Source organism: Salvia splendens, chromosome 10 (assembly GCF_004379255.2).
Source record: "Salvia splendens isolate huo1 chromosome 10, SspV2, whole genome shotgun sequence".
Taxonomy (NCBI): domain Eukaryota; kingdom Viridiplantae; phylum Streptophyta; class Magnoliopsida; order Lamiales; family Lamiaceae; genus Salvia; species Salvia splendens.
The window spans coordinates 6,195,681-6,208,196 of NC_056041.1; the positions used below are offsets into that span (position 1 = coordinate 6,195,681).

At 38.8% G+C, this 12,516-nt stretch overlaps 3 protein-coding genes and 2 non-coding genes across 5 annotated transcripts; 2 read left to right on the forward strand and 3 right to left on the reverse strand.

Annotated features, from left to right (window-relative positions):
- Window positions 1-601: 601 nt before the first annotated feature.
- On the reverse strand, window positions 602-685 carry LOC121753429. Its single transcript, XR_006040408.1, has one exon. It is a non-coding gene; the product is annotated as a small nucleolar RNA snoR53Y (small nucleolar RNA).
- A 49-nt stretch (window positions 686-734) lies between these two features.
- Window positions 735-839, reverse strand: LOC121753423. The gene has a single exon (XR_006040403.1). It is a non-coding gene; the product is annotated as a small nucleolar RNA snoR69Y (small nucleolar RNA).
- A 710-nt stretch (window positions 840-1,549) lies between these two features.
- Window positions 1,550-6,934, forward strand: LOC121751174 (soluble starch synthase 1, chloroplastic/amyloplastic-like). The gene is made up of 15 exons (XM_042145891.1): window positions 1,550-2,135; window positions 2,858-3,216; window positions 3,332-3,409; window positions 3,620-3,744; window positions 3,997-4,078; window positions 4,325-4,498; window positions 4,948-5,029; window positions 5,189-5,280; window positions 5,371-5,433; window positions 5,522-5,611; window positions 5,724-5,848; window positions 5,922-6,030; window positions 6,108-6,163; window positions 6,263-6,302; window positions 6,382-6,934. Exons 1-15 carry the CDS (start codon window positions 1,844-1,846, stop codon window positions 6,538-6,540), a joined length of 1,926 nt encoding a protein of 641 aa, XP_042001825.1. The 5' UTR covers window positions 1,550-1,843; the 3' UTR covers window positions 6,541-6,934.
- Window positions 6,935-7,086: 152 nt separating this feature from the next.
- Window positions 7,087-9,008, forward strand: LOC121751176 (phytolongin Phyl2.2-like). Its single transcript, XM_042145893.1, has 2 exons — window positions 7,087-8,466; window positions 8,591-9,008. Exon 1 carries the CDS (start codon window positions 7,628-7,630, stop codon window positions 8,411-8,413), a length of 786 nt encoding a protein of 261 aa, XP_042001827.1. The 5' UTR covers window positions 7,087-7,627; the 3' UTR covers window positions 8,414-8,466; window positions 8,591-9,008.
- A 349-nt stretch (window positions 9,009-9,357) lies between these two features.
- Window positions 9,358-12,002, reverse strand: LOC121751175 (PP2A regulatory subunit TAP46-like). Its single transcript, XM_042145892.1, has 9 exons — window positions 11,859-12,002; window positions 11,663-11,785; window positions 11,405-11,491; window positions 11,218-11,322; window positions 10,922-11,083; window positions 10,687-10,722; window positions 10,509-10,580; window positions 9,945-10,225; window positions 9,358-9,846 (listed from the first exon to the last, which is right to left on the reverse strand). The coding sequence occupies exons 1-9, from the start codon at window positions 11,952-11,954 to the stop codon at window positions 9,594-9,596; spliced, it is 1,215 nt and encodes a 404-aa protein (XP_042001826.1). The 5' UTR covers window positions 11,955-12,002; the 3' UTR covers window positions 9,358-9,593.
- Between the last annotated feature and the right edge of the window lie 514 nt (window positions 12,003-12,516).

A 12,516-nucleotide genomic window follows, 5' to 3' on the forward strand; every position in this document is an offset into this window, starting at 1 on the left:
AATAATTCAAAAGATAATGTTTTAGACCCAAATAAAAAAATCACAATATATTAAGAACCAAAATTAGCCTTTAGTCATATTTTAACTATGATAATCCCACAACAATTCTTAGTCACACACTGTTGTCAATTTAAAGACCCGTTTTTGCACAAGATGAGTCAAATATTTCATGGAAAGGGAACATATTTAAGTCATCCGATCATTACTTGGATTAGAGGAAAATATTGAACTTATATACATTTCCAACCGGCAATATCGATAATTATTCCTTGCTTATTAGTAACAGGATAATTATAGAATGTTTCCTGATTATTTAATTATGATTAATATAAATTATTTAAATTAACAATGGTTGACATCGAAATTAAGAGTAGTACTACGTTTTTGTATCGAAGATTCTGGAAATCAAACCCCTCAAAGACGATGTTCTTTTCATAAGCTTGATATTGGATCGTAAAACAACAATAAAGTGACCGATGATCAACGAATTAAATTTAAGTCAATCACTTTGTATTTCTTCAGAAGAAACGCATTTATTTTAATCACACAAAGTAAAACGAAATTGAGAGAAAAAAATATGAAAATTAAAATAATTTAGAGGCGTCCTTCAGAGAATTCGGAAAGAATCGATATCAATCACAAGATATTCAGTATTAGCATGGTTTAAGATTCCATCACCAGGAACGCCAAGGAAGGACGAAATGAAACGAGAAAAAAGATGGAAAAATGGGGATCGAAATGCTCAGATAGATATGAGAAGTAATTATTTTCCCTGACCTTACACAAAGAAGGTCTCATAATGAGCTGGGATAATCAATCTTATCGTCACCGCAAAAACACCAATCCACCATTTTCTCAAAAAACAAAACTGTAACAAATCACAGAGGCTATGAAATGCAGATATTGCAGAATGTGGGGTGGGGATTTAAATAGCGGGAAGAGTTAGGGTTCCGATTTTGCAATGCAGAAGATGGGCTTGAGTCTTATTTTCGGCCCAGCTCATAATGTAATGTTTTTGGGCCATCTTTCAAAATTGATACTCATTCGATCAATTCTGTATTGCTTCGGTAGATAATCTATCTCCATTCCCTAAAATTAAAAACTTTTAAAATAGCATAAATTTAATTCAAAAGTATTAAAATAAGAAAAAGATAAAAAGAAAAGTGTATCAGTAAAAATAGATCTCACCTTATTTAACAGTGAAATTTCCTTAAATAAAAAGTTTTAAATTTTAGTCAATTTAATAAAACATTGCTCCAATAATGTTGAATTGAAGTATATTTCAAAGAAAAATAAGTCATGGCACTAAGACTTGCTCTATAGGCATGGTCATCCACGTAAGAAACGCAAAGGAGACTGTTGGTGGCTGAGATTTGCATCATCTGATCAAAGTTCTTATTTGGTGAGAACTTATTTGGTGAAATTCATACTAATTCGGACTTGACAATGATAGCTCCATTTGTCGGAGACTGTTGGTGGCTGAAATTTGCATCAACTTCTGAAGATGGAATACTAAAACTCAAAATGAAATAACATTATATTATATGACGAATTTAGCAAGTTGATACAACTAAATATATATAAATAGTAAGTATAGATAGATAGACAGCGTGTAACTACCACAGCTTCAGTATCACGAGATGATTGCCAACATAACTTGACACGTGTCATACGTTAAACTTCACAGGCTTCCAAACGGCGCCGTTCCATCGCCCTCTCTTGACACAGCTGTATTTTTTCGCGCTGTTCCCTCAACATTTTCCTTCATATTCACTTCTTCTTCTTCAGCAATTCCTTGCTTCTTGACTCGGCTACTCTCTTCTACGTTTCTCCTCCCTCTCCCATGGAGACGCTGCACATCGCCCCTGGGAGAAATCTCGCCGCAAAATTGGTTCACAACAGCGGCGTTGATTGCTTTAGCGGTGTTAGGCAGGTGGGATTTGCTTCTTTGTTATCTGGGAAGAGAAAAGATCGGTCCTTTTTTGTTCGAGCGAGATCGTATAAGGAAGAGGGTGAGATTGCGAGTAGGGGAAGCGAAAATGCCCAGAAAAAGGAGACGGAGCAGGGAATTTTTCTGGGAGCTGAGAGAGATGGGACTGGCTCTGTTGTTGGCTTTCACTTGATTCCTCACTCTGGTCAGAATTGGGAGCAAATCCTTCTTAGTTTTTTCATTTGCCCAATTGTGTTCGTATTCATTTATGTGTGTGTTCTTGTTCTAGAAGAGTATGGATGCGTTTATGACTTCGATTCATTGAAATGAATCTGTTGTTGAAAGTTGGTGGGATTGGTCTAATGTCCCTCTTTCTTAAATATCACTGTCGTTTTCTGTATAGTGTTGATGTAATGTCGCTCTCTCTGTGCTTGCATGTGTGGTAGGCGAGAAAACCTCTTCTTTATTGAACTGCTGGTGGATATTATTATGCTTCTGTTTTAATGAGTTAAATATTAGTATGATTACAGTTTCAAGTTTCTCATAAACAAATAAACATAGTGATTCCTTGGCTTGAATAAGACTTAGTTTTATGTATCATTGTTTCTCTTCCATTTTTGGCTTTCCAGTGGAAAAAGTTTGTAATTCATGTTGTAGTATTTGATGTGTCCTCGTTGTCAAGATCAAGAATAATTGAACAACGTTTACTCTGCTACAGGAAAATCTCGAATGAGATAGAAACTTGGGAAGTAAGCGCTGAAGTTGAGAGTAGTATCTTGTTTTTTTGGGTTCTTTTTGCGGATTGAGCTGCACGAGTACTTTTTTCAGTAGTAAAATTTGTTCGGTTGGGGTATTTTAGTTGGATGAAACTTTTCCATGAAATATTGAGGCAATCCTAGTTCTAAGGATAAGTATGTCCAATTGCAGCAATCAGTGATGAAAGAGTCTTGGAAACTCGAGAAGCTGAAGCGGAAAAGCTGTTTGAAGAAATCAAAAGTAGCGATACAACTTCACCCACCGCCACCTACAATGTGGTTTTTGTGACCTCTGAAGCAGCCCCGTATTCGAAAACCGGAGGCTTGGGAGATGTTTGTGGCTCTTTACCAATAGCATTGGCCGCACGAGGTCACCGTGTAATGGTCGTCTCTCCTAGATATTTGGTCGGAGGTTTATCGGATAAAAAGTTTGCGAATGCTGTTGATATGGAAAGGCCGACCAAGATCCATTGCTTTGGTGGTGTGCAGGAGGTTGGATTCTTCCATGAATACAGGGCTGGAGTTGATTGGGTAAATAGATTCAACTATCTTCTACTATTATTGAGTTGTATCTAAAGATAGCCGTCTTTAACTTGTTCAGTTGTATATCTTGTGCCATAACCAAAATTGGTTTTTCATATATTAGGTCTTTGTCGACCACCCCTCATACCATCGACCTGGGACTCCATATGGTGATAGTTTTGGTGCTTTTGGTGATAATCAGGTAAGTGGCTGGTCTCATATATATATAAATACGATCTGCACTGCATCTTATTAAGAATACATCACGAGACTGCACTATAGCTCAGGTGGAGCTTCTCCTACATCAATTTAAACTGCATATGCCTTCATATTCAATTCCAGTATCAAGTTTTATACTATCCGATAACAACAATACTCTTTTTTTATAATCTTTACCCTCTATCGTGAACAGTTCCGGTTCACTTTGCTTTGCCATGCTGCTTGTGAGGCTACCTTAGTGCTGCCGCTGGGAGGGTATACTTATGGAGAAAAATGTCTATTTATTGCAAATGACTGGCATGCTGGCCTAGTTCCTGTGTACGTGACCTTTACATCTTCTCTTTTATGAACAATTCATGGTTCCTTATTAAGGTCTTATAACTCTCACCTTAAGCATAGCTACTACGACATGTTTTTGAAATGGCTGTTGAGCAGATTAACATGTAAGAAGTAGACTAAGAAAGGATTTTCTTTCAACAGTACCTGTGATGATTAGTAATGTTTTTCTTTAACCATAATTTACCTTCAAGTGGATGTAAATTCTGATTTCCATTTGTTCAATGATTTTAGGCTCTTGGCTGCAAAATATCGTCCACATGGTGTATACAAGGATGCACGGAGTATAATTGTGATTCATAATCTAGCCCATCAGGTGAGTTCAGTCTTATTTCAGATAAGTTGGAGAGTTACAAAGGGACTTGGGTATTTTTACGTACTAGTTCGTTTTTTGCATACTTCTCTTTTTCTTTGTGCACGCGTCTGTGTGATGATGTATAACATAAACTGTAAACTTTGAGTTGTTGCCTTGTTGGAAGAACTGTGATGACTGACGAGGTATAAATGACTGATTATCTTAATTAAGTAGTAACAATACACAATCTATCTATTTATTGTTCAGGGTGTGGAGCCAGCAGTCACGTATAAGAATCTGGGATTGCCTCCTGGGTGGTACAAGGCGCTAGAATGGGTGTTCCCAACTTGGGCGAGAACACATGCTCTCGACCCTGGTGAAGCAGTCAATGTTCTGAAATCTGCTATAGTCACTGCTGACAGGATAGTGACAGTAAGCCAGGTAATATTATGATACAAATCATGTGATATCGATCATATTGGGATGGGTAAGGCATCAGTAGGCTGTGGCGTTACAATAAAGTGGTACTCCCTCCGTTCCACAGTAATAGAGTCATTTTGCCATTTTGGTATGTTCCATAGTAATAGAGTCATTTCCCTTTTTAGTAAAAGTCAACACATTTATCCACGCCTACTTTACTCTCTCTTACTTTATTCTCTCTTCATCTCTCTACCTTTTTCATTTTCCACTTTATTCTCCTTTTACTTAACTCACCTAACACAATTTTCTTAATCTCCGTGCCGAAAAGAAACGCCTCCATTACTATGGAACGGAGGGAGTATCAGTTTTCTTCGGTCACATTGACCCTAAACCAAGTCCTCAACTTTCATTGCCTTTCTGTTTTCTTGTAAGTATCACATTTTCTTACTCTCTTTCGTTTTTCCTTGTAGGGTTACTCCTGGGAAATAACCACCCCTGAGGGTGGATATGGGTTACAAGAGCTATTAAGCAGTCGGAAATCAGTTTTGACGGGTATATTAATGTCAATTCCTTTGTTAAGGAACATGTAAATTTGGCTACTAACCTTGATTTGCATAATAAGTATATTAAAATAAAAGAAGTTAGATGATAATGACATGTCTGCATCAACGAATCAAGCTGATTTGCTTATAATAACATGCGACCGTGCAGGAATCACAAACGGAGTTGATACCAATGAATGGAATCCATCCACTGATCCACATCTTCCTTCTTTCTACTCGGTTGATGACCTCTCTGGAAAGGTTGTGATGCTCCCAAAATTGTTAATATTCTTTCGACATCAGTGTATGCATACGACAGCTAGCTTAACTATCTGCTGCTGTTCATTCCAGGTTGAGTGTAAGGCTGCGCTGCAAGCAGAACTCGGTCTTCCAATCCGACCCGATTGTCCTCTGGTGAGAGCATAGCTCTCCCATGTTTTAGTAAATATTAGGTTTACTTTACTTAAGCTCAAGTTTTTCTCAATGTTTGATGTCTCCGCAGATTGGGTTTATCGGGAGACTTGACTACCAGAAAGGTGTCGATATACTTCTTTCAGCCGCCCCAGATCTTATGCACGATGATGTCCAACTTGTAAGACTGCTACTTCCTTGTTCGGTTGATAAATGCCGCCCTTTTTTAATATTTTAGTGAGATATATCTGCAAATGTATAGCATTACCAAACTCGAGCTTGTTACATTTCAGGTAATGCTTGGATCCGGAGAGAAACAATATGAAGACTGGATGAGGCAACTCGAATCCACTTACAAGGACAAGTATCGGGGTTGGGTTGGGTTCAACGTCCCGATCTCTCATAGGATTACAGCAGGGTAATTTGATGATTGGTCTAACTGATTGCTCTATGTGAGTAATAATTTGTTGACACATGTAGAGCTTTTGCAGCTGTGACATACTTGTGATGCCTTCAAGATTCGAGCCATGTGGGCTGAACCAGTTGTATGCAATGAGATATGGCTCTGTTCCCGTTGTCCACTGCACCGGGGGACTTAGAGTGAGATCACCTACCGCCAGCTTTTTTTCCAGTTTATCGCTTAAAGTGATTTGACACCTCACCTTTCTATTCATCAGGACACGGTTCAAACTTTCGACCCATATGCGAATGAAGGCACTGGTGAAGGTATCGGGTACGTGTCATTTCCATCAACATTTTCCGACTCAACCCATTTCAATTCCAAGATCTTTGTATGTCATTAACTTGTGAAAATTCTTGGGCTTTGTCATAGGTGGGCATTTTCTCCTCTAACAAAAGAAAGGTTATTGACTGTAAGTTCTATCTCATGATCATACATGAACGGTCGCTCTGATATCATATGATTTCTCATCTGTCGTTTCGTCTCTACAGACGCTAAGGATAGCAGTTTCGACGTTCAGAGAGCACAAAATTTCGTGGGGGGGACTAATGAAGCGTGGGATGGAGAAGAACATGTCGTGGGACAATGCTGCAGTTCAGTACGAGCAAGTCTTCGACTGGGCCTTCATCGATCCTCCTTACGCTGGCTGACTCTGACTCTGCAGGAACACAAAAAACGCAGCTTGCAGGTGGTAAAACTTGCACATTTTTGCTACACCACGCAATTAAAAAAATCGGGATGTCTTTGCTGATTCTGCTCAAAATTCTTTTGCTAGTATGTCTGAGGATGGTCACACCACCATACATACTAATATATAGCAAATGTAGGAGCTCTATTGCCCGTTCTTTCGAGTCTTGCGTCCCGATAAGTTTAGTTCTGGTTGAAGCTAAGTCTCTAGAGATGGAAGATGTTGATGAAACAATGGATTGTCAATAGAAGGTTGGTAATGTGATGAGAAGTATAACAAAGATAACTATTACAAATCCTAACCATATACTCATTATATTCTCAAAATTCAACAATATTTTGGGATGGTTTTTGTTCTTCTGGTTTGAAATTTCTTGTTATGGTTACAAATCAAATTTTAGAAGAGGTGGTTTTGTTGTTTAGTTCAGCTAGATATTGAACAATGGGCATAGTTTTGGCAAGCATTAAATTAAAAATATTGAATAAATATTGAAAAAGTTGTTGATTGGTGTTTTAGGTCTCACGCTTTGATTTATGAGACATGATTGGATCATATGAATGTTTTTCTATCAAGTAAAATTTGTTAAATACTACTGAGTCTTGACTCTCTTCTATTTTTGGAAGACCAAATCTATTAGCCATTTGGCCTAGCCTAGCCTAGCCTAGCCTAGCCTAGTGACGGCGGTGACTCAGATTTGGTGGCGGTGGTGACTCAGATTGAACCTATTGGGGTTACACTAAATCAGCACGTCCCAAGAGAGTGTAATTTTGATAAATAAATAAAGAAAGAAATAAATGTTGAATCTGTTTTTGGCCGGTGGAAAAGGAGCTCTCCATTTTGTACTTTTCCGACGGCTTAAGCCGCCTCCTCCAAACCCTCGATTCTCCCTCAGTTTCAATTCTTCCTCCGCAATTTCCCCCAATTTCGACCGACACTTGGATCTGGATTCCTTCCTTCTGTAAATATTTTTCCCTCCTTGTGGAGAAAGGGGTACAAGGGTTTTTAATCTCGTTTTCATTTTTGTTCTCGAATTTCCCTTTTCCGGAGCTATGAATTCGGATCCAGGTCTGATCTACTATTGCTGCATTGCGAAAGGGACCTCCATATTAGCGGAATTCAACTCCAAGGATGCCGAGCTCGGCGCGATCGCGGCGAAATGCCTCGAAAAAACGCCGCCGCTCCACGCCACCTTCAGCCACACCGTCCGTTCGAAGACCTACGCCTTCATGATCGACGATCCCTTCTCGTATTTCGTGGTCTACGATGATAAATTGGAGAAATCTGAGGGTTTGGCGTTTCTGGGGAGCGTGAAGGATGCGTTCGTTAAGGATTTCAATGGTGTTAGCAAGTTGGACAGGTTGAGTTCCCATTGCTTCCAGGGCGAATTCAACCCTATTTTCCGGCAGCTGCTTGGCACGGCATTGTATCAAATGGATGGGATTGAGTCTCCAATGGGGCAGAGAATCGGGGAAAATGGGAGCTCTCATGGCGGCTCGGGCCCCATTCGTGGAAGGAGCAGGCTTGGTGGGGACAAAGGGTTTGTTAAGATGAAGAATGCTTTGCTTGAAGAATTTAAGATTGGTGGGAGAAATGGGGAGAAAGAGGTTAATGACAACAGTGGCAACGCCACCGCCATCTGTTCGAGCCCGGGGTTCAGCCCTACCTCGCATAAGAATAGAGGGCTTTATTCCAGGGAGCTGAATTGCCATCAAAAGGCCAAGAAAGTTTGGAAGAAGCAAGTTTGGGTGATTCTAAGCCTCGATTTGATTGCATGTGCAATCTTGTTTATTGTCTGGTTGTGGGTCTGCAGAGGTCTGAAATGCACGCAGAGCTGAAATAGCTTGGTTTAATTACATTTGGGTGATTGCTTATACTTCTGCCGCAGCTGGTAATATATAATATGTTGGCTGAGTTTCTTTATTGAAATGAAAATCATCCATTTCCTGCGCTATCTGGTTTCACTTGTATATTGTGTGCTTCAAACTTGTGTATACAAACTCGGTTTTTTATAGGATTCCCTGTGTAGCAGCCTGTGTTATGGAGCTAATTTTCAATGTAGTGGATCAAACGCATGGTTACTTGCTGAGCTCTATTGCTTTGTGAGTGGTGGTGTGCTTGCTTGAATCTTGGCCTCGTGTTTGATCAATTGCGTTGCATGGAGAAAATCAACATGAACTTGAATCTGTGTTGTTTTTTTGCTCGGGTTGGTTGTCTTGAGACTGGGATGAAACAACAACGAGTTGCAGGATCTGAGATTGTATTTGTGCTTTTCTGAGTCTTGTATAAATTGAGTTTTTCTGTTCGTTGGTTCTTGACGTGAGATGTTTTTGGATCGTGACTAACTGTTTCTGGTTCGTCTTGATCTTGTATCTGTATCGCGCCACAACTTTAAGTATAAATGTGAGACTGGTAATTTCCATTGCTTTATCAGTTTCTGATCTATTGTAGTGAGATTACCTGTAATCTACTTATGCTTATTGGATCCTCTGTTTCTCACCTGTGCCATTTCCTTCGTTGTTACTTGTTACTTGTTACATACAGCGGTGAAGTACATTGGAATCTGGAATGTAAACCAATGAGCCTACTCGATCCTGAACATGTTACAGTAACTGTTGAAGCTTGCTTGGAATGATTTCAAACTTTAGTCTTGTGTTTAAGCTTTTCAATTTTTCATAAAATTCATGTCTTATACTCCATGTTTCTATAGTTGGGAACGAAATACTAAAACAAGCAGAAAGTTGAGAACTTAATAGAGAATAATTCCTTCGATGCTACATGATACGCAGTTAATTTTCTTGTACAATTCAAAACCTCATTGATGGCATCTTGTCTCAGTATCATAAATTTATGTAGCAAGATGGAGTTTCTCCAACACTCTATACTCATCAGATAAAGCTTACTATACATCACAATACAGTCATAAATAATTAGACAAAACTGAAACTTGGATAAGAAAATTTGTCACATAATTGTACTAGTGGATTACATGGAGCCAGCAGCCATGTAACATTAGTATCAGCCGCATGGAGTGAGCTTCTTATTGCCTGCCCCACGAGGGTTGTCGTCCTTCCAGTCATCCCAGGCCCTTGCCTTATCTTGGGCAGCATCATCATCCTCGTCATCTTCATCCTCACCTGGCTTTTGTAGCCTGTTATCTGTGTGCCATGATATGTTGGCTTCTTCAATGAACTTCTTCGTATCTTCTTGCCACTTATTCATAATCTCCATCTCCTTTAACCCAGCTTCCTCTATACTCATGGTTGGTAATCTGGCAATTAAAATAATTTCAGAGATCTCCTTCAAGGAACCACGGCAGTTTTCCATCTTTTTTTATTGTCAGTTCAGATTTGTGATTTACTACGATACCTGTAGTGAGGCTGGAAAACTTTAGCTGCGATTCTCTCCCTCTCACTTGTTGGGTTTTTGGAGACAAGGCTTGAAGGTCCAAATAGCATTGGCTGATGCTTGTGTTCATGACCCTGTGACACCATCGCTCTACCCTCAATCACATCTTGAGCAAAAGTAGCACATGTGATTGGAATTGCAGGTTTTGTAAATCGAGATCTTGTTGCTGCATCACGATGCCAGGCTTCTGCTTTTTCAGCACGCTCATCAAGATTGGACTGAGCAAGCTCATTATTCCCTTCCTGTGGGAGAGAGTAGCCACAAAAGATAAGTTGCATTCAAATGTATTTCCTAATGCTTTTGCATATGCTACACAAAGCTAACACATGCAAATCTGCATGTAGCAGTTTGATGTTGTCATCTTTCTGGAAGAAATTAAGCTAACTAAAGAGGCAGATTTATTAACACATTGCAAGGAACATGAGTTTGTATATGGATGCAATAAACTAATCCAACAGTTCTGAAATCTAGATCAATAACTGCGATTTATCAAACCTAAAGTAGCTCCATTTTACAAGTTGATACCTTTGACTGTCTTTCCCTAACAGAAAGGAGCATCTCTTCTTCTCTCTTCAACATTTCCAGTAGATCAAACGCCTGCAATGAACAAGAACCAAAAATTGATTATTAACACTGGTAGGAAGTTTATGTCTACACAAAAAGTACCAAAAATTGATTATTAACACTGGAATTCCATACTAACCTTGCAGAGTGCCAAGGAGATGGTGGTCAGCCATGCCTGAGGAGAAAATCATTATATCAGGAAATATAAAGAAATGAGACAGAAGAAAAACAAGCAGAGACCAAAATACAGCAACAATGTCTATGAATCGTCTACATTTAGCATTCCTAACATTGTTTATTATAATTTTGTACTTCAATAAAAGAGTAAAATGTGTGCTTTTTGAAAATAACAGAGAACTAATAAGATAACAGACCTCCCTCTCCTCTTCCCCATCATCGTCATCAAAATCCTCTTCCCCGAACTCAACAGGAGTAGATAATGCAGATGCCCTAGTTGAACGGCCCCGCCGTTCCTTCCGCTCCCTTATTTCAAGCAATTTTGATTCAGCAGCTTTCTGACGTTTAAAGCGTGCAATCTGAGTACAAAATATAATTAGAAATGCCACATTACTACCACAGAGTGCCAACAGATAATCAGAAAATTCCTCCAGATTTAAGATATTGAGTCATACACAGTAAAGGGGTTCTTAGATAAATATCTAAAACCTACCTTCTGAGCTCTCTTATCAGCAAATGTTTTGCCCGTAGCTTCGACAAATGATTCTAGTTCTTCTTTTGGTACAAGCTCCATTGCCTCACAAAAGGAGAAAAATTCCTGATAGCAAGGCAAAGACAAATCCAACATGAAACCAGAAACACAGAGAATCATTGGTTGTGATCTCACAAAAATTGAGTACCTTCAGTTTGGCTTGTGAAAGTTTTAGGATTTCAATCCTATCTTCCTCAGCAAATTTCTCAGTTAGCTCACCAAGATAATATGGAACCTGTATGAAAAAAAGAAATCAGCTTAACACATCAGAATGATTTATGCAATGTATAAATTTAGATTTCAGCTATCATGTAGTTAACAAAATGTGGGTATCAAATAACGAAATGATTATGTTAAATCATTAACAAGATACTTGTTGATTAACATACTGCAAAAAACAACTTACGAGAATATATTTGAGATTTGCAGTACAGATATCCTCTTTCGTCTCATTAAGCGAAAACAACCCTAATTTCCCAATCATTTCCTCGCATTTCCTCAACAATTCGCAACCTTTCTTCACAGTATCCTGATCATCAAAAGTAACTCAATAAGCTCATCTAGATTGAGATCCAAAGCATGTGAATACAATCAACGGAAACCTGATCGACGCAAGAATCGGAGGTGGCTTGGTGTATTTTCCGAGCCTGCTCGAGAATTCGAGGAAGAGACAATTCGTCCATGTTCAATTCCATCATCGGAAACCACAAATCAAAATCTAGAAGGCGCCTATGCTCATCGATTAAAAGTGGAGGAGCTAGTGAAACAGAAATCGTGCACTACCGGGGCGTATTTTAGTGACTAGCCCAATAGCGTTTCGGCTAAGCCCATTTTATGAATGGATTCAATGGCCCATTATAGGACCTTTTATTTTAAAAGAATCACAGCCCATTTTATATAAATCCAGATCCATTAGAATACATAACATTATTTACTAATGAAATAAGCTCAACTTGATACTGGAAATGGTCACATTCGTTGATTTTGGTCTCTGTCAAATTAAATGCACCTAAAAAAATATTCAACATCGAATGGGGCACAAATCAGTCCTTTGAATGGCTAAGGCACGTGGTTAGTTACATGATAGTGGTACCAACAATCGACTCCCAATTTATTGCATGGCCCGTATCAACAGTTCGAAATGCTAATAATTATTTTTTTCATTTTAATGGTACACAACAAAAAAAATTAAGAAAAAGAAAATATTCATATTTATAATTTGGATTATGCATTGAGCAATTATACTTGGTTGTTGCCAAT